Source organism: Cnephaeus nilssonii, assembly GCF_951640355.1.
Source record: "Cnephaeus nilssonii genome assembly, chromosome: 11".
Classification (NCBI taxonomy): Eukaryota; Metazoa; Chordata; class Mammalia; order Chiroptera; family Vespertilionidae; genus Cnephaeus; species Cnephaeus nilssonii.
Window position 1 is genome coordinate 64,971,462 of NC_137082.1, and position 24,628 is coordinate 64,996,089.

The 24,628-nt window shown below is 44.8% G+C and overlaps 1 protein-coding gene across 2 annotated transcripts in view; it reads left to right on the forward strand.

Moving 5' to 3' along the window:
* Positions 1 to 24,628, forward strand: part of CHCHD6 (coiled-coil-helix-coiled-coil-helix domain containing 6) — a 219,467-nt gene that overhangs the window by 9,682 nt on the left and 185,157 nt on the right. For both annotated transcript variants that reach the window (XM_079785248.1, XM_079785249.1), the window contains exons 2-4: positions 4,839 to 4,959; positions 8,991 to 9,063; positions 10,972 to 11,116. In XM_079785248.1, coding sequence (XP_079641374.1) covers positions 4,839 to 4,959; positions 8,991 to 9,063; positions 10,972 to 11,116 — 339 coding nt within the window. The remainder of the gene's footprint in view (positions 1 to 4,838; positions 4,960 to 8,990; positions 9,064 to 10,971; positions 11,117 to 24,628) is intronic.

Sequence of the window (24,628 nt, forward strand, 5' to 3'; positions counted from 1 at the left end):
ACACAGAACCCTGCTCCCATGGAGCTTATATTCTGGTGGGAGTAATGGCAAGCAAGTGGTCAAATGTGAGTTATGGCTTCTCAGCAATCCCGACTCCTCCTTTGCTTTAGCTTTGTCCCTTCCAGGGGCCCTTCCTGCCTGTGAGTGCTGCTTTGCAAGTGCATTTCCCCTTGCTCTTGTCGTTGGGGTCACATCCTTTTACCCCACAGCTGTCTGGCTAGGGAGTCAAGCAGCCTGGCTTGCACTCTATGAGCTTCATGGCCTGGGCAAGTGCTTGACCCTTTCTGTGCCTTGGTTTCCTCTACTGGGAGATGGCTGTTGCTTGTAGTTATTATGACTCTGACCTTCTCCATTATAATGGGTCAGCAGGACACTGCTCACACCTGTCATGGTTCTTCCATTCAGTGCTGGATAAGTCCCACTTGTGATTTTTCTGGCAGCACCTTTCTCCTCTAGCCTTTTAGTCGTGGGGTAGCCACATGACTTACTGATAGACCTCTGTGGTTTAATAAAGAAACCTCTAGTCCCCTCTTTGGGAACTTGCCTCTAAGTAAGCGAGGAAAGCGTTTGGTTGCAGTCATGCAATGGTAATCGTTAGGATGTGGGGTCTGGGTTCCCAATCGCATTTGTTAGGACAGATGTGGTGAGGTCTCGCATGTTTGTGACTTCGACTGAGGCCTGACTTTGGCTGTTGATGGCCTGCCAACTTGTGGCCATGGCAGCCCTGGGCTAGGGCTGTGGGCCGGAGAAGGGAGGAGAGAGAGTCCCTTCTTGGGCTCTGTGTTGTCGGTGGAGACCTGTGGAGCTGCCAGCCAACTGCACCATGGTGGTGGCATAGCAAGGCCCCTCTTCTTGAAATCCTGTGTTACTCCACACTGAGGGCAGGAGGTCGGAGCTGGAGGGTGCTTTAAAACAATCTTCCTAATTTAATTTTGAACAGATTACGCATGTAGAACACTTAGAACAGTGTTCAGTTTATAGTATACTAGAGGCCCGGTGCATGAATTCGTGCATGGGTGGGGTCCGGCTGGCCCGCCTGATGGAGGCCCATTGGGCCGGGCTGGTGGGGGGAGGGGCCACGGGCGGTTGGCCAGCTGGCCCAGCCCCCGATCGGGGTATTGGGGGCTGATCGGAGGCTGGGCCAGCTGGGGAGAGGGGGCTGATCGGGCCCGGATCAGGTTGGTTGGCTGCCACAGTGCATGTCATAGCCACCCGTTGTTCTGATCGTTCTGGTCGTTCCGCCGTTCTGGTTGCCGGGCTTTTATATATATATATATATATATATATATATATATATATATATATATATATATGGTGAATGTTACCTATTGTTATTACAATAATCCCTTTATCCACAGTTTTGCTTTCATGAATTGCCCGTGGTTAATCAACTGTGGTTAAAAAATATTAAATGGAAAATTCCAGAAATAAAAAATTCATAAGTTTTAAATTGTGCCCTGTTCTGAGTAGTGTGATGAAATTTCACACTGTCCCACCCAGGATGTGAAAGATCCCTTTGTCCAGTATATTCATGCTGTATGTACAGTACAATAAGCTAATTTGAGAGAGAGAAACCACATTCCCATTACTTTTATGACAGTATATTATTATAATTGTTATATTTTATTATTAGTTTTTGTTATTTATTTCTTGCTGTGTATAATTTATAAATTAAATTTTATTGTATGTATGTATAGGAAAAACCAGTCTATACAGGGTTTGGTACTATCATGGTTTCAGGCACCCACTAGGGGGTCTTAGAACATATCCCCTGTGGATAAAGGAGACTAATATATTATTAATTCAGGTATTTTTACATCCAGTATGTGCCTGGTATGGATTATAATTAGTATTTGTATAGTGCTTTGCAGTTTCCCATTATAGCCAATATTGGTTTTTACTTTGTGCCAACTGCTCTATGTAGATTGCTTCATTTAATCCTCACAACAACTCAACAGTCTATGCCATTAATTATTTCCATCTCACAGATGAAGAAACTGACTTAGAGATAAGAAGTCCCTTGTCCAAGGTCATGCAGCTACCAAATAGCTTAGTTGGGATTCAGACCCAGGCCCCTCTGAGCCCAAAGCACTTAATTCCTGAGATGTATCCCAGGGATTCCCATTTCATAAGTGAGAGAGGTGATGCCCAGAGAAGCTAAAGAATTGGGTGAAGGCCACACAGCTGGAGTATAGGTAGCACTCCTCTTTCCTTGCACTGCTGTGGATTTGGCCTTCCATCTCCTGACCTCATAGGACCGTATCTGGCCAGCTATTATGGCGCAGTGACCAGTGGGCCTTTAGCACCAAGTTCCAGACCCGTCTGGCTCTGGAAGCCTCCATTCTGGTTCTGTTGGTACAGGGAGCACTGTCCAGATGGTGTTTATTCTCACATGACTACTGTGTGTGTATGTATATTTGTTGATTAAAAATATTACTTGCTCTATTTTGTAGCAACATTTAAAAATATTACAAATCTCCTACTGCCAATAAGAAGCGTGCCAATGTTTTCCATAACCCCTCACTCACCTAGTAATATGGTTCAGATGATACCACCTGGGCTGGGACTAGGAGATCAGAGCCTGTGACTCACCTGTGTAGAACCCCACCGTCGCTTTTCTGGCCCTTGGATCAAATGCGATCTTTTGCCAGGGTGTATGGTCTTGCCTTTGCCCGACTCTTTGGCCTGATCATCTGGTCCTACTCTCCTTCCTACGCACTGGCCTTCTGTCAGGCCCTTGGACATGCCAGCTTTAGTTCTTCTTTGAGACCTTGTACTTATCCTCTCCTCTGCTTGGAACTAGATCATTTTCTCCTGGCTCTACAGATGTACTAGTAAATGTGGAGGCAGAAGTCTTGGCATTAGTGTCATCTCCTCTAAGAGGTCTCTCCCAATGCTGGTGGCATCCCCTAACTGCAATATTGTATTTTATTTTCTCCTAGCACTTATCACTAATATGTCACTGATTTTTAAGACACATTTTGTTGAAGCTCAGTATATCTGTTTTTTTAAGTTGCTCCTGCTTTTGGTGTCATATCTACAAATCTACTACCAAAGCCAAGATCATAAAGATTAATCCCTAAAGAAAAGAAAAAGAAAAGATTTACCCCTATATTTTCTTCTAAGAGTTTCATTGTTTTAGCTCCTATATTTTTTGTATATGGCGTGAGGTAGGTGTTCAACTTCATTCTTTTACATGTGTAAATACAGTTGTACCAGCACCATTTGTTGAAGAGACTATTCTTTTTCCATTAAATTGTCATGGCACCTCTGTCAATCAATTGACCATAGATATATAGGTTTATTTGTAGATTCTCAATTTTCTTCCACTGTTGTATGTGCTTGGTCTTCTCTTGTCCTGTATTATTAATTAGCTATTTGATTTGCATCAATCTTAAATACTAGAGGGACTCAATTATCATCACCATCATTATTAATTTTTGAGTTGCTAAAGAAATGTTCATGCTAAAAAATTAAAACTCAGAAGTGTCCAAAGTGAAAGTCCTACCCCAGCTGCTCCTGTCCCCACTTGCAGGACTTTGTGTTTTTTATGTGGCCTTTTAGACTTTCATATCTGAACAGATACATATATATGTATGTATGCATATATGTGAAAGTTCAAATGCATTTTCACATTTGTGAATATGCATATGCATATATTGGCATATTTATAATTGTATGTCTGCATTTTTATAATTGTATATCTCTTTTTATAAAATTGAGATATACAAAGTGTTCTATGACTTCACAAAATCACCAGTATATCTCATAGATCCTTTTGTGACAGTTACATGTCTTACTTCATTCTTTCTTAATGGTTCCATAATATTTCATAGAAGGTATACATCATCATTTCTTTCATCAGTTCTCTGTTGTTGCATATTTATATTGTTTTCTTTCCTTTTTTTTCTATTTCAATGCTGCTGTGTACATGTGGGAGCATTTTTCTCGGCTGGATACCTGGAATTGGAGTTACTGATTGTGACTTTTTGTCTTAAAGTCATTTTTACATTTTCCCCTCAACTGTGCTTTATGATGCTTTGCACATATTAGGCACTTAGTAAATATTTACTGAAGTGAACACTTAGGGTTTTCATTCTTGATTTATCCTTAGCTACTATTTCATTTCAGTAAGCTGTTTTATGACACCCTCATGCCTATTTCACTTCCGCTAAAATGAATGAACGTTTTGGTTATTCAGTCTTTATTAGAGGGAACTAAGGTGAAATGAGTATGTGTGGCACTGGGGGGGTACACAGGTGAATAATTGAGTCCCTCAAGGTGTTTACAAACCATTAGGATGAGGCAGGTAGGATGTGTGTTATGTACCTAAGAGGCACATATGAGTTCTAATGGGAGTGTTAAGGAAGGGGAGAAATGCTACTTCACTTAAGTGCTATCAGGGAAGATCTCACAGAGGAGGGGACACTGAGATGCCCTTAAAGGAAAGGTAAGATTTGGGCAGGTGGAGGTGTGCCGGGGGTGGGGGAGCTCCTGGTGGTTCTTGGCAGAGGAGCAGTGTCATGAATTCAGAGGGGGTGAGAAAAGTGAGAACTCAGGTTCCATTGAGTGCAGGGTGCAGGCAGGGAATAGCAAGAGATGAAGCTAGAGAGCCCGCAGGGGACCTGCTATGATGGGTTTGGAATCCAGACAGGGCTTTGGCACTAATCTAGTAGGTGCTGGGCCATTACAAGAGGTTTTGAAATGTAATTATATTATTGGAATTGGTCTTAAGGAAGTGGTGTCAATGGTCAATCTGGGATATGGATAAAGAGTAGTCTTCATTTCCAGAGGTTTCTATGATATAACTTTTTCCCATCCCTCAATTCTTCCCTTAGCTTTCTGAAAATGTGGTTAACCGCATGAAGAATTCCAGCCAGCCTTCCCAAGTGGGCCAGCTGAGTTTTCCTCCTGCTCCTCCACGTTCCACATTTGACACCTCTAAAGGCCCCGAGAAAGGTATGACAGGTTGTAGTGATTCTGTGGAAAGCTGGAGTGTGAAAGGAATGGAAAACCATGCTCCTGTCAGAACATATGTGACAGCTAAGGTGGCTCCGGTTTGTTTCTGGGTGATGCCAACAATTCCTTTCTGATAGCTGCTTTGGAGGAGGGTGTGGCTTCCGTGCATGACAGATGCTGTCTGGTATAATTAGAGCAGCACAGGTCAGTCTGAGCTTCTGTGACTGGGGCCAAACTGTTTTGCCTTACTATTTCAGTTTCTCTGTATGTAAAAAGTAAGGCTGAAGGGCTTGGTTTGACAACCCCTATAAGAAGTTGCTTTTAAGGATTCATAAGTGAAGCATAATCATTAGTGTTGGTATGGTCCAAAGAATGATAGATTTACGTGAATTGGGACCTTTCGGGGGAATTGAATCGATGACTTTGGCGTCAACTTCAGCAACTCTAACCTAGCCCACATGCTCCCAGGAGGGCCTTCCACTCTGCACCTCCTAGGAGTTCTTTTTTGTACCCATGCAGAGCTCAAAGCTGATTTGTTCTCTACTCTTTTGTGCCCATCACAAATAAGGAAACTTGTGCTTTTCTCTAAATAACTATTTTCAGCAAACACAAAAGAACAAAAAATTTAAGGAAACAAGTGTAAAGGACAAAAATATAAAGATATTAGAAACCAAAAAGTCTTGGGGCAATTGCTGTTCTATTCAGTAAATATTTGCTTATGAGAAATTGGGTCTTAGCTATCACTTATAACTTGATGTGTATTTTTTAACTGATTGGCGGAGCCAAGGCACTGGAGAGCATAAACTCTTCTTACAGTGGATAACTGTTCATTGCATTGTATGTGGCCTTGCATTAGAGTTGTCTTTTCTGCTAATCCTCCCTATTAGGTCATCTTACTTTATAATAGACAAATATGCAAATTGACCGCACCTTCGCTACGCCCAAGCCACGCCCACCAACCAAGCCACGCCCACCAGCCACGCCCACCAGGAAACCGTTGTAGGGACGTTGGGGTGTGGCGGAGCCCAAGGCCGGGAAAGCCTCGGGCACCAGCGGGGAGCCTGCACCAATCGCAGGAAACCACTGGGGGTCGGCTCCTGCGATCAATTGGTAGCAGGGACGCTGGGTGCGGCCGAGCCCAAGGCCACCGCCCGGGGGCCAAGCCCCGACCCTGAAAGAAGGCAGAAGGCGGTGGCCACAGCCAAGGCCTCGGTCCCCAGTGCCGGCAGAAAACTGGTGCAGGCAGCCAGGTGAATGAAGGTCTATTGCACGAATCTTCGTGCAAACGGGCTACTAGTTAGATTATAGAAGGCAGGAAGGATATCCTGTCCACTCAGCATTTACTGAAAGCTAAACAGGGATCAGGACGTGTGCTTCGTACTGGGACACAGTGGCAGGTAGATAGGAACACCACTCTAGTTAAGGAGCCATACATAGAAATAACCCTGTAGATCACATGTATCATGTGATGTTGCAACACTAGATGCATGGCTAAAGTATAAGATAGCAGCGAGTGACTCATTATTTTAGGGCGGGGCCCCAAAGGGAGCTGACTTTTAAACTGGATTTTGAAAGAGCAGTGGTAGGTAGGCAGTTTAGGCATGGTGAGCAGCAGAGGCCCAGAGGTGGCACAGCCTGGTCTGTTTGAGCACCTAGCGATGGTGTGCTGTCTCTGGAGTACAAAGTAGGAGGAAAGGGGAGGTGTCCTGGAGCCCTCTGCACATGGGCCAGAGAGCTCCGGCTTCATCCTATGCCAGGGTGCCGGCTAGGTTGTCAACACCTCTGCCCCTGTATTGTCTGTCTCAGGGCTTCCTAAGCTTTAGAGCAAATCAGTACCTCCATTTGGACCCATCCCAAGATCTTTTTGAATATTCTGTTAGTGAAGAGGCTGAGTGAGGTTCTCAAAACCCGCATAAGATGCCTCCCTCCTCCCCCGTCCTTTATCAGAAGGGCTAGCTCCCATGATCTCTCCAGCTGACTGATTCGTTGAAGTGGGTCTAACTTAACCCAGGGCATTTTAATAAACTGCATTAACTGGGGAGAGGGAGAAGTGATGAAAAAAGCAAAAATTACTAAAATATATTATGCACACATCAATTTCAGCTTTGGATGATAAAAAGAAGCACTTATTTTAGTTTTGGTAAGTTTCAGTAGTTTAAGAAGCAAGAATTGTGGCTCATTTGTCATTTGGTTTTAGTTATAACAAAGTGTTTTAACTAAATGATGAGTGTGAGTTTTGAGTTTCTGAATGCTGAAGAATAGCATAAATGAACTCTTGAAGTTGCTAATTTTAAAATATTTTTACTTAAAAAAAATCAGTGGTTGCTTTTATTTTAGTAATAGAATACTAATTCTATTTAGTATTCTATTACTATAATACTATTCTATTTAGTAATAGAATAAGTTATAAAAAGAAGTTAAAATTAAATCCTTACGTTATCTCATACCTGAAAATAAATGTCAGAGGCAACACAAGATTTCAATATAAGAATTGAAGCCATAAAAATACAATGATACATAAAAGTACAATAAGTAGATTTTCTAAGCACTACATCAAATAAAGAAACCCTAAGTTATGAAGAAAAGTGGGTAATATAAGTACAAGAAATTAGAGACAATTTAGAAAAAAATAAATGAAGAATGAATAATAAACTAGGGAAATATGACAGTATTGGTAGTCTTAATATATAAAGAGTTCTTAAAGATTCTTAGTGTACCAAGAATGGCCATATTCATGTGATGAGATTCTTAACTTTGCTAATGATTAAAGATGCATTAAATAATGAGCGTTACCATGGGGGCAGGGAAATGGGCAGGCTCATACATGGAAGGTGGGAGTGTGGATTAGTCTACATTGTATACAGTGGATTGTTATATTATTTTTGTAGTGATAGAAAAGAAAAATTGTATAAAAAGCAAAAATAGGATAAATTATACCTCAATAAAGCTGTCAGAAGCAAATAATTGAGCATTAATGTCAAAATAAGAACTGGTCAGTAGTATACTATTTTTTATTTCCATTTGAGGACCTGTCATGTTACTATGGAGCATTTAGGAGTGCACCCCCCCCCCCCACCCCCGCAGGCTGGAGCACCGCTGTGCCCATCCTTCTGTAGGGAGTCTGAAAGTGCAAATCATAGGATGATTACTTTTGGAAATTACTCTCTGAAGGGTTGAGTGCTTCAGTCTGTGAGTTCAGCATGCTTTAAAAGGTCTTGGGAGTGAAATAGCAAATCCTCAAAGATTCTTTCACAAAGCCTGACTCTTCTAAAATATTTTGTGCAGTTCTAGTCACTGTTGCTTTAGGAACCTATGATGGAGGTATAGGACATTTGGCCAAGGCCACAGAAAAGTGTTGAAATTTGGCTGAGCAATGGTTTGAGAAGGATAAAGGCTGGGGTAGAACAAAACCTTCAGTATCACCAAGTAGTGAAGAGAGTAGAGTGAATTGGAAATGCTCAGAAATCTCCAAGTTCAAGGACATCAAAAGATAGACCTATTATAACAACTTAAAGAACCCAATAATTCTAGAGGTGATCCAGATGAAATGATATATAAAATACCACAACTAGGGGGTACTTGCCACATTCAGGATAGAAATTTGTAGAATGGGGTACTAAGGCAAGCAAGATTTAAGGAACCTCCTCTCCCCTCCCTTCCCCTATGTCAAACCCAGACCCTGGAGGCTGTCCTTTTAGCATTAAGTGGTTCCTTATCTGTTCCTGGCCTGTGTTTAATAGATGACCTAGATTACAAGTAATTGTAGAATGAGTAGGGATGGATTTGAAACACTGCATTCAAATAGTTCTGCTTCCTTCCAGTCCCATGCAGTAAGAGGTCCTGGTGCAGAAGGAAGGCGTGGAAGGCCTTTGGGCCATCACTCTCCAGAACGGCTGGATCGAGGATGTGTCCATCCCTGGGGCATGTGCATCTATGGGAGTGCATTCCTAAGCCCATTTCCTAGATGACCACCCTGCCGTCATTTATCCTGGGGTGCTACTTACAGGCCTTTTCTTCTTGTCCCTTTGCAGACTCCAAACTGCCCAAGTCGGAGTATGGTGGTGCCCAGCAGCCCTTGGGGGTGGAGGAGGATCTCCTTAAGAGGTGAGTGTGAGTGCCTGCTCACCCCTGGCTCTGAGCTCTGGCTGACCACTCTTTCCTGACTGGGGACCTTTCCCTGGTCTGAAGGCTCTAGGGTTTGTCTCACATATTTTGTCTTATTTAGATTGCACGACAACCCTACGGTATAGGTGGTACTGGTCCTAGTTTAAAGGTGAAGAAACACCAAAAGGGGCATGTGGACATTGATTGTTAATGTTTTAAAAAAATTCACTTGAAAAAGCCAGGACTAAATAGTTGAGTGTCTGTGCCTTCTATGCCTGTGTGCATGTGCAGGCATATTTTTAGAGATATGAAGGAGAAAGTGGACCCTCACAATTCTAACTGTAATTGCTGAGATGGACTTCGCTCTAGGATGCTGGTGACACTTCCCATCAGCATAGGCCAAATCCTGGGGAGCTGGCCGTATCTCTGAACTGGGGCCTGCTTCTCCTCCTGAGGCTTGTAGAATAGTAGTGAAGGCACAGAGGCCCTCCTGGAGTGCAGGTTTGCATTCTGATTTTGCAGCTTATTGGAAATGTGACCCTGGAAAATCGCTGCATCTCTCTAGGTCTCTGATAAGGACATAATTTGAGTACCTCTTTCATTGGAGTATTGTCATGATTAAATATGTTCATGTATAAAAAGTACACACAGTGCCTGGCACACAGAGTTCTCAGTGAATGCTAACTGTAGTTGTTATTGACCACCTTCTTTAAAACCCTTGAGGACAGATAAAGGACCAAGTGAATTTGTTTAAGAAGTGAAGTGTCAATCACAGTTGTTTTTTTCCCTTCAGTAGGTCAGCCTTGTAGGTCTGTTCCATAGTCATGGATTAAGATTGACAGCCTAAGAATTTTACCTCACTAGTCCTAAGAGGCCTCTCCAGGAATAACTAACTTGAACCCCTTTTTGGGTACTTTTAAAAAGTGAAAAAATGATCAAGTAATACATGCTAATGAAAGACTTAGAAAATATTTAAAATGAACAAATTGATCCATAGGTTCACCATTTCAAGACAACCACTGTTAGTATTTTGGAATGTTTCTTTCAAATGTGTTCTTTTCCCTAGTTTAGGATTATTTTTTCAGTCGTATATAATTTTATATTTTGCTGTTTTCACTTAGTATTATATTTTTTTCCCATTTGTTACAACTGCTTTTTAAACATTTTTATTGCTAAAAGTAGTTTATTGGTACTCAATTTTTAGATTCAACCTATAGACAAATCAAATAATGTATTTCATAATAATGATATAATGTACCATTATGTGATTATATCAGATGTCCAACAATCAAGGTCAAGTTAAAAGACATTTCAGTTGTTTGCATGTATTACACTATAATAAATAATACTAACAGCATCTTAGTACTAGTAACTTTTTTCTCTCTTTAGGATTATTTTACTGGGCAAAAAGCTCATAAATAGTTCAAAGGTTAGGGACAGATTCAGAATGAAGAGTTACGTTTTCAAAACAGAGGGCTGCTGTTATCTAAAAACCTTCAAGCACTCAAGTGGAGGCAGGGAAGGTGGGCTTTCCACCCTTCCAATCCACTTTGAAAGAATGGCTGGTGAGGGATTGAAATCCTGCCCCAAGAATTTATCATTTGGGATATGACTGCCTGATTCCTCAATTGGTGGTCAGCTCTCCTTCTGTCCTTAATCCATATTGTTCTGGCTGAGAGTGTCACTATATCCCCTTGCCTCGGGCACTGTCACTGATGCCTGACTTCCGAGGGTGAGATGGTATGAGCTTTCACAGTACTCTCTCTGGCCAGTGTTAGACCTAAGTTCCATTGGCCCACAGATCCCAGTCCCCTGGTCAGCTGAAGTGAGTGCACAAACTTTTTCTTGGCTACCTTCTGCCAAGTCATTATATCTGCACCTGCTTCTTTCCTGTCTCTCCTGGCACAGGTATAAACAGAAGCAGGCTATAGTCCAGGATGAGCTGTTTCAGGCGGCAATGAGGGAAAGAGAGGCAGCCACGAAGTACCGGAATGCATCCCTGCACGGCGGGGAGGACAGCCTTGACCAGGAGAAGCAGAAGTCAGCCCTGCTGGTGAGTGCTGATCTTCCTGAGCTGGCCTTTTATGCTCTCATAATGCAGGGAAGCAGAGGTCAGGCCTGTGACCTGATCTGTCTAAACCCCGGGGCTCAGGCTGCCCACCCAATGTCCTCTGAGTTACCTTGTGGAAAGGGTGTTTAGGGATCAGGAACTTGAGTTCTTATAACCCTTGCTCTGGTGCTGATACGCTTTGCTCCTCTGGTCTGTTTTCAGTCTCTGGGGACCTCAGGTCTATAGTTTAAGGGCTGGATCATTTGATGGCCTGGTTCTGATCTGAAACTTAACCGGTGTAAATGCTGCAGTGGTATGTGTGCCGGAGGGTGTGAAGGGAGAAGACTGGGTCTTGGGCCCGCAGTAAATGAGATGTTAAGTTTGTAGAGTTAGGCAGCCTGGGTGTGAATCCTAGCTCCCTCCTTGTTAGCATGAACACATCCTCCAGTGTGTCCATGAGCCTCGTCTGAGGATCAGGATGTTTGCACACAGTAATGCCCAAGGGATCAGTGGAGGTGATAAGTAACTGTGCAGGGCTTAGTGCTCCCTGGCAGATCATGAATGTGTGCTATTGATGCTGTTATTGTTATTAATACACTTAACTGATGGGAGTCTATTCAGAGTCACTCTCCTGTGAGTGCACAGATGGTCAAAGTGTACAGTAATCACATAAGAAATGTTGGCTGATCTAGGCCCTCTGGGAAATACAAACAATGTAGGATCCTCTCCCTTGGGAAATGTTCATTCTAGTGGGGAAGTCAGACTTACACAAAAACTTTGAAAAAGGCCAAATCGGTTACATTAAGTGTGAAATGAAGGTAAAGATAATATGCTTGGGAATGCAAAGGCCGTGGTGTCAACTGCCGGTGGAAGAGATGGCATTGATCTCAGCCTTGAGCAATGTGGATCCCCCAGGCTGAGGGAGCAGCTGGGCTGAGGTAGGTGGATATCCAGGAGGTGATGGGTCCCGAGAAGAAGTGAGTGAGGTATGAAGACAGTTTAGAGAAGGCCTTGGACATCATGAGTAGTTAACCCACAATATAGCTCACAGTGACTGAAACTGCAGAGGATTCCCAGAAGTTCGTAAGAATGGAGATGATGTGATTTGACTTGTGTTTTTAGAACCCTGTGGCATCCTGGTGAAGAATCAATTAATATAGAGAAACTGGAGTGAGAACACAGTTTTAGAGGCTCTTGCAGTTAGTGTCTGAGGGGCAGGCAGGTTGTCACCCCTTTGCAGGCAGCTTGAAAACCAAGTCAAAAGGACCCTGGTCCTGGAGATGAAGGGTTAATCAATCTGGCATGAGCAAAAAAGGTTGGACACCTAGGACAGTCATCTAGCATGGAAAATTGCAGCTTCCAGGTGTGGTATCTATTCTCACCTGGAATGTGTTAATTATAGTGAAAGGGAATTCACAGCTTCCCTTCTCTACCTGCAAAGAAGAGAGCTGGGCCCTTCTTCCTGCAAGAGAACCTGTACAAGTGGGAAGCAACATAAATGACCTCCAGGAGAGGTGTTTAGTTTTTAAATGGAGGGAAACTTAGGAGATAATATCCTTACTTGAGTCCCGCCCCCAAATCTCTGGATGGATAATGCCTTTTTGAACCAGAGTTCCTAGGGAATAGTGAAGCAAGTGACTTCCTTTGTTTTGAAGATGTTTAGTAACTACTTTTCTTCCTGCATTTAGTGGCCCGGTTTTCTTTTGGGAACTTACCTGTTTCTTGATGTTGTGTCATCTTGCTGCGATTGCAATTCTAATGTCTGACTTCCTCTATGGAAGCTAGATCTCTTCTCTCCCCCTGCCACGGGTACTGGGAGGATCAGAGCACAGGGCCCAAGGCCAGGCAGTCAGAGCATCTCTCGGGACTTTCAGTTTTGAGTGAATGAGGAGGCCAAGGTGGGGGGCTGTGGTGGGGTTATTTGTTGAATGGCTGACCAGGACTGTCATCCTGTGAGGCTGTCATTCTGTGAGGCAGCACATCTTCCTTGTGAGGAGGCCAGGTTCAACCCCAAGGCAAAACAGGCATGGCCCCTGGCATGAGCTGGCTGCCCACTTGTTCACGGTGGCTACTCTGACTAGTGTCCGCAAGCCCTGCACCCTTGAACCTGTAGCCTTGCCTGAAGGATTTCCTGTCTGGTCCTCCTACCTTCCTGAGGATTAGATCATCTGCTGGTAACCTGCCACAACTCTCCTTAGCTTCAGTGAGCTGCAGTTAGTTTCTGTTGCTCAGTGTTATAGCAGATGCAGAGCCCAGTTTTAAAGGCTTACAACCACATTCAATACTCAGTGTGAACAGAGGAGAAGGGAAGCTCATCCCAGGCCCTGTTCTATAAATCAACAGGGGCACAAGGTACTCACCTGAGCAAAGCTGTAACCATCACTTCCATTTAGGTTGGTGTGGTTAGCATGTACTTTTAGTGGAGGTCTTTTCAAAACTGTACTTTGAAGGATTTAAATAGGAGGAAAAAGATGGAGAGAAGAACCTAACCAGCAGTATAGGGAATTTTCTTTCTTCATCTGTGTCTTCCAGATGCAAGGATTGAAGGAGCCCGCTAGGCAGAGCACATAAGGGTGCTGGGATCACAGCACATCCTCCTTGTGAGGAGGCCAGGTAGAACCCCGAGGCAAAACAGGCATGGCCCTGGCATGAGCTGGCTGCCCACTTGTTCCCGGTGGCTACTCTGACTAGTATCCGCAAGCCCTGCACCCTTGAACCTGTAACCTTGTCTGAAGGGTTTCCTTTTGAGTTGGCTGAGTGCAGTTTGACATTTAATGTGTGCTTCTGCCCTGTCTTTTTGCCTCTGACTTTTACAGTATTGATTTTTAAATCCCTTTCTGCATAAAGGAATGATTCAGCTCATTATTGAGAAAAGTTCATAAAACAAATGACCAGGAAAGGCAATCATTTGTGTAACCTACTTTTGATACCAAAAATGTTATCATTTCCCATCTAGTGCATCAGTGATGAACTGTTTTTGAATATGTTTATGCCTGATTCTTGCCACTTGCTGACTGATAAAGTCCAGTTATAATTGGGGCTGGGTATCAGTTGAGCCTATGTGAGGTGTGCTTCTCTCTGAATTGGGGGAGGAAGTTTGGTATCCAAATCAATGTTTTAGAGTCCAAAACATTCCAGAGAGAAATAAGAAAGAACAGAATGATTTCTTGGGCTGAGTTTTCTGATGGGAAGAGCTTTAAAAATCCAGTGGATGGAGTAATACAGGCCTGGCAGTAGCTTTACTTTAGGGAAGAATGAAATTTATAACCTTGCCTTTTAGATTCTTGATACATATGATTAGGTATACATGATTGCATTATATGTGATAGAAAATAAAAACTTTAATTTTTTTTTTTGGTGAGCAACTTATATAAAATTTTCTCTGTATCCCTGTTATATGTTAGGCATTGGGTTAATTTCTTGGTAAATGGAAATAAGTAAGATATAGCCTGACTTTCTGAAATCTAGCTGAACAGAAGTCTTACAACTAAGGATCTAAAGAAGCCATATTGAGATTGGTAGGAGGAGAGGAGACTTGGAGTTGGCTGGTCCCTTCCCCTCATGTGGTGGTTAAAAATTGGGAGGGGAAGAAATCACTTCTGGGTATTTATGCAAAGAAACTGAAAACACTAAGTTGAAAAGACATCTATACATATAAAAGCCTAAGCAACCAGCCAGCTGGCTAACTGGCCAGTAGCTGTGATGTGCACTGACCACCAGGGGGCAGACGCTCAACGCAGGAGCTGCAGTGACTTGGCAGCTGCAGTTCTCCGGTGATGCACCCGGAACCAGAGAGGAGGGAGCCTGATTCCGGGGTGCGTCACCCGAGAACCGCCCTCTCGCAATCCGGGATCCCTCGGGTGATGTCAGAGAGCCAATTTCGGCCCAATCCCCACAGGCCAGGCTGGGGGACCCCACCAGTGCATGAATCCGTGCACTGGGCCTCTAGTATATTTATATATTCATTACAGTATTGTTTACAACAGCCAAGATATAGAAGCAACCTAAGTGTCCATCAATAGATGGATGGATAACAAAGAGGTGATATATATATATATATATATATATATATATATATATGCGCAATGGAATAGGACTCAGCCAAAAAAAGAATGAAATCTTGCCATCTGCAACAACATGGATGGACCTAGAGGCTATTGTGTTGAGTGAAGTCAGACAGAGGAAGACAAATGCTATATGATTTTATTTATTTGTGGAACCTAAAAAACACACAAAATAAACGAATAAGCAGAACAGAAACAGACTAATAGATACAGAGAATATTTTGACAGTTGGTAGATGGGAGGAAGGTTGGGGGGATGGATGAAAATGGGGAAGGGATTAAGTAGTACAAATTGGTAGTCACAGAATAGTCATGGGGATATAAAGTACAGCATAGGGAATATAGTCTATAATCTATATATGTAAAAGGCTAATATGCAAAGTGTCCCCTCAGGAGTTGGACCGGGAGACTAGGAGTTTGCTCGCTCGCTGTGATGTGCGCTGACCACTGGGGGAGGCGTGGAACGAAGGAAGGCCCTGATTGGCCCTGATTGCCCGCCAGGCCTAGGGACCCTACCTGTGCACGAATTTCGTGTACCAGGCTTCTAATCTTATAATAACTGTGTATGCTATCAGATGGGTACTATATTTATTGGCCTGATCACTTAGTAAGTTATATAATGTCTAATCACTATGTTGTACACCTGAAACTAATTGATATTGTATGTCAACTGTAATTGAAAAATAAAAAATTATTATCGAAAAATAAGCTACCGTCCCTCTCTTTGAGAAGATCTATTTACTAGGAGAGTTACATGTTCTCAGAAGTGACCATCGAGTGTTACAATATCATACCAAAGAGACAGGGAAGTACCAGAGGAGGAAGGAGGCAGCAACACTAGCCTCTTCTCATTGGGGTGGGAAAGTCTTCTAAGAAGTGGTGACATGTGAGCTGGATCTTAAAGACTGAAGAGAAGTTTGCCAAGTGAAGAAGAGTAAGAAAGGGTGTTGCAGATGAAGGATACTGCAGGAGCAAAGGCCAATGGCTGGGAGAAGACCAGGCATTTGGCTGGAGGCTAGGGGAGTGGTGGGTATGGCAGATAGGAGAGGTCAGTTTAGGCCTGGGCCTGGAGTGAAATTCTGGACGTGTGACAGGGATCTCTAGGGGAAGGTTTTCTTCGTCCTCAAAAGAGACTCACAAGAACAGAGAGGCTCTCTTCTACTGAATGCTGAACACAGGGCAGTAACTGAGTGCTTCTCTACCTGAATGTGCCTATTAGGACTTGCACAGGAAAAGTGGCTGTCCTGTTTTGCTTTCCGGTTTGCAGGGATTTTTGATGTATTATTGCATTCTTTTCATTGTTCAGACATCTGAGAAGCTGCTACCTTAGCTCTATGAACTCTATAACCAGAATTTAAAGAAAATACCAGATTCAAGAGTTTTTGAATTGCAGTTTTTTGAAATCATGAGTGAGATGAAAGATTTATTTTGGTTTTACTACAGTTATAGCTTTTTATTCCTAATTCTCCCCTCCTACATCTTTGTAAGTCTTGTTCCTCAGATTATAGGCTCCTTGAGGATAGAAACTGTGCCCTCTCTCTAGGTGAGATCACTTTGATCTTCTTTGTAATGCTCAGCAAATTGTAAATGCACAGCAGACGGTTATGGAATGGCAGATCTCAAGTGACTGAGAATGTGAGGTGATATCTTCTGATTCAGAGACTTTGCATAGAGCCTTTGTCAGCTCCTTGAGGCCTCATTGCAGTACCCCATTGCAAATACTAGTAGGTGGAAGCAAGTACCCATTTCCGCCTTTCCCAGAATGGATAGCAACTCACAGATCTGACCTTTTCAAACAATCAAACAAAGCACAACAAAGAAACACCTTTCAGTATGATATCTTGGAGTCAAGAAAGCAGTTTATATGACTACTCATCAGAGACTTAGGGACTTTGGATTTAACTTGTGTGGAACAGGCAGAGAGTAGGACTTTGGTGACTCAGGCCTGGGGACTTTGGTGGCTTTGTCCGTAAGCTTCCTCCAATTTGAGCCACAGATAGAGAGATCTTGAATCCCTATGGAGATCTACTTGTCAGCACTTAGAGGGCTGGTAAAAGGCATCATCTGGAAAAAAAGAGAGCATGACATCAATAGCCCTTTCTTTGTTTCCTTAAGTCTTGCTGAGTTTTTTTTTTTTTTTCTTTCTAGATTAGATCAGGATTGACACACTTTCTCTGTAAAGAGAGCCAGATAGTAAATATTTCAGGTTTTATAAGCCACATATGGTCTCTGTCATGTGTTCTTTGTTGTTGTTTCTATAGTTCTAAAGAAATGTAAAAACCATTCTTAGCTCGGAGGCCATACCAAAAGAGGCTGTAGATTGGATCCCGCTGGTGGGCTGTAGTTTGCTGACCCCTAGACTGGGCAGTGCAGTTCTGGAGATTTTAATTTTTTAGGTCTCTGACGAATTAGATGCCTCAAGGAGCTGGGGGAGGGCGGGAGCAGCGGCACTGACAGTGGTCTCAGTTCCTCAGAGGTTTTCATTTCTGTGAGAAGTTTCATGGCATGGTGGTACCTGTCAGTTTCAGTCTTCTGATCTGTAAAATGAGGATTTTCTTTTTCTGGAGACAGCCTGGTGGGCTCTTTGCGAAGAGTCATGAATTTCCACTTTAACTGATCCCTTTTGCATTTGGCATTTTTTATTGTTTCAATTTTTCTGCTGAAATTCCCTATTGTTTACATATTTATCATAGTTATTCTAAAATCTCTACCTGATAATTTCAACATCTGGGTCATCTCTGGGTTTGGTTCAATAGACTATTTTCTCTCTTGATAATGGGTCCCATTTTCCTGTAGCCTTATGTGCCTTGTAATTTTTGATTTGCACTGGACATCATGTGCAGAACAGTAGAGACTGAAGTAAATAGCGTTTATGCCCAGAAATGCCACTCTTCTTCTTTTGACAGGTCATTAGTGTGGGTGGATGAGGTAAGCTAGTCTGTAGTTGAGCAAGGTGTGGGCTTCGTTGTTGTTTCGGCTTCAGACACTTTTAGGGTGGAACCAAAACCTTCTGTTTAGCAGGCTGTGAATCTGATCACTGCAGGGTTTATCTGTGCTCTCCTGCTTTCCTAGCAGACATTTTGGAGACATTGCTTATCTGTCTCTGGGTGCTTCCTCGTACCTGCTCCTGCTGTAGAAAGTGCCTGTGTGGTGCTTGGTGTAGGTCCTGGACTACCATGGGGCTTCTCTCCATCTCCTGTCTGGCTCTCAGGTGTCAGCAGGCCCTGTGCACCTGCTACTCGGGGTGTGCATGGCGGGTGCTCATTCAGTTCTGCCTCACATCGAAGTCTTTTAAATAATATAAAGAAGATTCTCATAACCAGTACCAAATTTATTTCACTCTTCTCTAATTGCCATCACTTTGAAGCACTCTTCACTCCCCAAGGAAAATGAAAAGGGCATAGTAATATGACTTATCTCACTCCCTTTCTGAATGTTTAGGCTCATATGACTACTAATGTATAGGGTCAGTCCTTCCACAGGGCAGGTAGAGTTTCCCAGAGCCAGGTATTAAAGGGACATACCACACAGCTGACCATCTCTATGCCCCTGCAGCCACATTTGCTCAAAGAGCAATGCAATGGTGTGTACATTTCATAATTTTAGAGAAGTGGAATAATTAGTTGGAAGGAGCATAGTGAGGCCTCCTGGGTTCCCCTTTATTAAGGTCAGAGTTAAAATAGTCTGGCTTTGGAGAAAAGAAAAGTATAGATAAGCTTGCATGAAAACTGATTCAACCGTATTTTTAGCCGATTACACGCCAGAAAAAGAACTTCGATTTTATTTCTCATATAGTTTATACAAATTGGTGGGGAGAGAGGGCATAAAAACCAGACATGGCATCCGGGCACAGACTAAAAGTCTGGCCCTTTTTGCTGCCTGGATCACTAAGGGATATGGAGTGTTCCTACTGATGCTGTGGTTCCCTGGGCAGGGACTCTGCTATTTGAAACATTCACTAGGTAACCAATGGCCCTGTTCCTGACACAGCTTGCTGACCACCTGGATGCCTTTATCAGACTTCTCAGCCCCAAAGGAGAGCAGGAGCTCTTTTCTTTGCTGAGGATAGCGAGGGAAGAGAATCAGCTGTCTGCTGGTACCATGCTCTGGGAGAGGCCTGGGTAAGCTGGACTCAGCATTTTAGAGGACTGGGCATAAGAAAATGTTGCTAGAGGCCAGGTGGTGTTTGCCATGGGACATGGGGGAGGCCAGGTTGGTACCCACCAGACTCCCAGCATACCCTGGCTTGTGTGAGAGCCCAGACTCTGTTCCTTGCAGCAGCAGCCCCTGCAATGCTGGAGGCATGTGGCAGAAACAGAAAGAACTTTCACAAGGCACATTGGACCTATGAGCCAGCCAGAGCACAAGAGGGCTGCTGTGGCCTAGTTGCTCCTCTGGTCACGGGGATGTGGCCCCAGGCGGGCCCAACAGAACTGAGAGTTATACTCCTGCATTGTTCCTGAAAAGCCTGTTAAGTCCTTGGTTTTTTTGTACCTCATTAAGTGCATCGTGATGATGTCCTTGGGGTGAAAAAGTCCTGCCTGTCAGCTGTTTTGTGCACCATTAGGAAGGTGGTGGTGGTGAGGAGGAGAAGGACTAGGGTGAGGGGATGAGTAGAGGGATGGGGTTGAGAGGGGCCCAGAGTTGGTCTGGACAGGGTCACCTGGATGGTTCCAGTGGAGCAAAAAGAAGGTGAATAGTGGTCTCCAGCTGTTTGAATCCTAGTAGGAAATGGAAAACTTGTAGACTCCTCTGTAATCATTTGTATGTCATAAGCGTCTATAGATGCAAGCGGCGGACCTTTTTAAATTAAATTAAAAATACTGTGGCAGCTAACTGGTTAAAGAAAGCTATTGCTCTGTGGTCTTCTCAGATTGAAATGCAGGGATTTCAGAATCTGATTGTTCCAGAATGGACCTGAGGTGGGAAGGGAGATCCCAACACTTTGGGCATAGTGCTAGATGTGCTTAAGTACTCTTAAAAAAAAAAGAAGGAATATATATATAGTAGTGTGTGTGTGTGTGTGTGTGTGTGTGTGTGTGTGTGTGTGTGTGTAAAATTGATTTTGGAGAGGAAAGAAGAGGGAGAGAGAGGTAGAAACAACAATGATGAGAGAGAATCATTGATCGTGGGATCAAGCCCGCAACTTGGGCATGTGCCCTGACTGGGAATCAACCGTGACCTCCTGGTTCTTATGTCGACACTAAACCATTGTGCAACTCTGGCTGGGCGTTCCCGAGTACTCTTTCAGTTAAGCTGGAATTCCAAGTAGGTTCACAGCCTGGGCTGATTAGGATCTGTGCAGCCTCCTTCCCTTTGCCACCTCACAGATCTGCAGATGCCTTTCGATTTCCCCTCTGATGCTAGCTCAGGTGACCTCTGCTGTGTGCTGACAGAAGCTAGAAATCCTCATTAGCTGCTAACTTTGTTAGGCAAATGGATGATTGCGGTTCCGTTCCTGGCGTCATTGCTTCTAATTAGCAGATCGCATTTCTACCAAAATGTCTGTTAGCACCAGGCATGAGCTAAAGAGGCTGACAGCTAGGGCTGGGAACTGGAGAGAACTGTGAAAGAAGCTTTTTCTCTTAAGCCTCTAGAGGGACTCAGCTGCTGACCTCAGCCAGGCTCCTTGGCCTCATGTGCCTGACGGGTTCCAAGGGATCTGAGCTGCAGACTGCCTTGCAGACACCCACCGGCAGAAGGGGGTGACCTGAGCCAGCTGCCAGAGGCATCCAAGCAGCAGGTGGCACTGACTGACCTACTGAGAGTTTGGGGATTTTGTGTTTTGAGTAGCTCTTGTGCAGCTGTGTATAAGCCTAAAATTGCAGGGAAACCCAACTTCAGAACTGGGGCCATCCTCATAGCCGGAGTCAGATGGTGTGTGCTGGCTGTCCTGGCCTCGGAGAGGATGCAGGCCATCTGAGGCAGTGCCTGCTCTGCACCCATTCCATTCCTCCTCTTTGGGATAGTATTGCTCACCACCCCTGCCACTCTCTTCATGCCTGTGGACCAAGTGGGGCTGATCCTACAGCCCCAAATGACCTTGGCAACAGTCTATTCTCCTTTTCTTTCCTGCTTGCGTGAAATTAGGCTGGTGCCTGCCGTCTTCTATGTGCCTTTAGGATGTTAGCAGGACTGGGCAGAGGGGAGGGGCATGGTGTATTTTAAGTCTCTTTGTGTCGTCTATTCACGTAGTCTTTGGGGAACTATCATTCTGCCTTTTTAATATTTTTTTTTTTTGGTGAAAAAATGTTTTAGATTTTTCAGTTAAGCAGAATGTGTTTGCCCTCTTGGGTAGATGCCATTGTTGGCTACCAGCACAGTAAAGAATTAAAAAGGGATTATTTAGCTGGCAAACACTAATAAGTGGGACGGGAGAAAAGTCTCAGATTTTTTCCTTTTTACTTGTGTGTCCACTCAAGAGCCGAGCTAGGTCCCCATCTCCCGTGTCTGGGTGCCAAGATGATTGCTCTCAGAGCAAAGTGTGTGCCAATCAGAAGCAGGCTTGGCTGTAACGGCAGCCCAGGTGGCTGTGGCTGACACAGTGGGGGTTGTTCATCACAGGAAAACAGAAGTCTGGGGCAGAGAGTCCCCGAATGGTAGCTCGGTCCATCAGGAGGGGTCCACTGTCGTCCTCCTTTCCTTGTGACCAGCCATCCTTAATGCGGCTCTTCTCAGGGCTGCAGGATGGCTCCTGTGCCTCCAGGCATCATGGCAGTTTTCTAGTCTGGAAGAAGGAAGGGCCAAAAGCCTTTTCCTAGTCAAGTTTCGTTGCTTTATGTGGGAGAGACACCTTTCCCAGGGACTCTCATTAGCAGAACTGTGTCACCGGGTCACCTCTGGCTGAAAGAGGATAGTGAGTAATTTCAGCTGGGCACTTGACCGCCCCTGCCCCCGAAACAATTAGGGTTACGTTCTTGAAGACGGGGCTGGAGGCTGGTCAAGTGGCGAGCTGCACCTTCTGTAGCATGGCAACGTGGAAGGAGATTCACCAAGTACTATCTCTGTGACACTGGACATGTTACTTAACTTCTGTGAGCCTCAGTGTCCTCGCGTGTCAAATGGCAAGCATCTAGAGTTGTTAGAATGTTTCAGTGACATGATGTAAGCAGAAATTCCAGCGTGCTATCAGGCACGTGGAAGACTGCCAGTTCATTACTTTCTTTGCATTGTGCCAACTCCCCCCAAATTCAGGGGAAGAGAAGCTGAACAGGTGACTAATCCGTGTCCAAAAGGTAGAAGAGGGGACTGTTTTTTTTTTGTTTGTTTGTTTGTTTTACCACGGCGGAGAAGGGACAAGACACGGAGGGCAGGAATGTGGCTGTTACTGAGCCCGGCTTCCTTCACCTGAGCTGGTGTCATCAGCAGCAGGTGCGGCACATCCCTCTCTACCTTGTGCTCCTTTATCCTGAAGCAGACCACCCAGCTCCTACTGGGCATGATCTGCTCCCAAGGCTAAGGTAAGCTGGGAGAAGGGGTGCTGCTGCCCTGGTGCCTGCACGGTCCTGGTTTGTTTTCTCCTCGAAGCCCAGATTGGAGTGTTTCTGTGAGTCCTCGCTCTTGTGAGGCTCAGGGGAGAGCCCACTTGCACACCTTCTAGTGGAGTCAGGGCACCCCAACTCTTGGCAGCACTTCCTTCCACCTTGCCTTGCTGAGTCCAGCACAATTTCTCTGCAGGGTTCTGGTGCTTTGCTCTTTGCTGGGACCAGGGTGGGGGTGCGGGAGCAGCCAAGAAGGAGAGCCCAGCGGAGCATCTGTGTACAAGGCCTTTGTGTGATTCACACCAAGCAGCAGAGCTCTGATGAGTCTCCAGGGAGGGGTTCTCTGGAGCTCCGTGGCTCACCCCTACCCACCCCCACCTCCACTCCCACATTAGGCCCAGCTTCAGGGCAGTGAGTCACCTACTCTCCTGTTACTGTGCTGACTCTGCCCTCTCTCGTACCCTTTCCCAACACACAGCCCTACATGGACTTTCCCCCCAGCCCCAGCCCTCTGCCCTGCGTGGCCCCCACTCCTCTCCTCTGCACCTCCACCCTTGCTGGCCACCGCAGTAGGTGTGCCAGTGAGCGCAGGGCAGGCTCTGCAGAAGAGCCTCTGATCTCGGGGTCCCCGAGTGTCAGACAATGTGGAGCATGGGGCCCATTCTCTAGTTGACTAGTCGGACATGATGTCGGCACCTTATCTTCATGCTGACACACACTGGACATTAATAGAAATACATAGCCAGGGAACACGTGTGGAATTTCAAGCAGCCCTGCCGCCTGGCGCTTTTGATAGCCTATTGTGTGCTTAACCTCTTCTGAAGAGGTTTTTGAGGAGAAATGAGTAAGACTGTTAACTCTAGGAAGCTGGGTATGTGGCAGGTTTCCTTTCTTCCTTTTTTTTTTTCTTTTCCCCTTCTTGATTCTCTGCATTGCTTCCTTAATCTTTGCTCCTGAGCAGTGGGTTTTGCCGCCTCAGGATTTCTTATTTAAATCATTGCTGTGTGAGCAGTGCCCTGCTGGCACTGACAGGAGGACCTGGGGGAAGGGGGGTAATTGTGGGGTCTCAAGGTGGCCCAGGGGGACCAGGAGAATCTTGACCTCAGTCTTTGTTGTCTCGCCCTGAGGTCCCAGCCCAAGGGGAAGCCCCCTTTTGACTGCATAGGCCCTCTGAGACCACTGGCTTCTCTTTTGAGATGTTTGAAGCTTTGGAGCCGTTTCCTTTTCCCCCCTTTAGCTCATCTCCTTATTTCTCCTCAAGAGCTGCCTCAGTTTTTCTGATTGGACTCTAAAACCCAGGACAACAATGACTTAGGATATTTGGGCCTTAATATGGTCAAGGGTGGTCCTGTAGGTGTTGTAGAGAGACTTGCGATTGCCACTCTCTGCTGATATCTTCGTGCATCTTCAGTTTCCCAGCTGTAAATGAGAAGTAAAAATGCACACAGGCCACAGGTTTAGTATGGCTTTTAAGTGATACAGTAAAACAGCTAGGAAATGTCTGCACTGTAGTAGGTCCTCAACCAAAATCATAAACATTTTCTTCGTGAGGCCTAAAGCTGATTATATTTCTGTCTTCCCTCTAGTATGGCTGCTGCTCTGTTTATGTCCAGAATCCTCTTTTTAAAACTCTTCTCCTCCCTCACTCCCCCTGAACCCTTATCTTCACCCTCTTTGTATCTCCTGGCCTCAGGCCCCTGCCTGTTCTGCAGGGACAGCTAGTTACAGCCGGCACCCTCTTCCCTTCCCTCCTTCCCTTCCTTCTCATGTCCTTCCTCCGCTCCCACTTTGCCAGATTTCAGCCGTGGGTAAATCCCACCGTTTGCTTTCTCTGCACCTGAGGGCCCCAAGAGGAAGTTACACACCAGGCTGAAGGGTCATGGGTTCTGACTTCCCTGCTTCTGGCTCATCTCTCCTGTCACTCCTCTTCAGCCAGCTTCTGTGGCCTTACTCACTGCATCCATCCCGTGC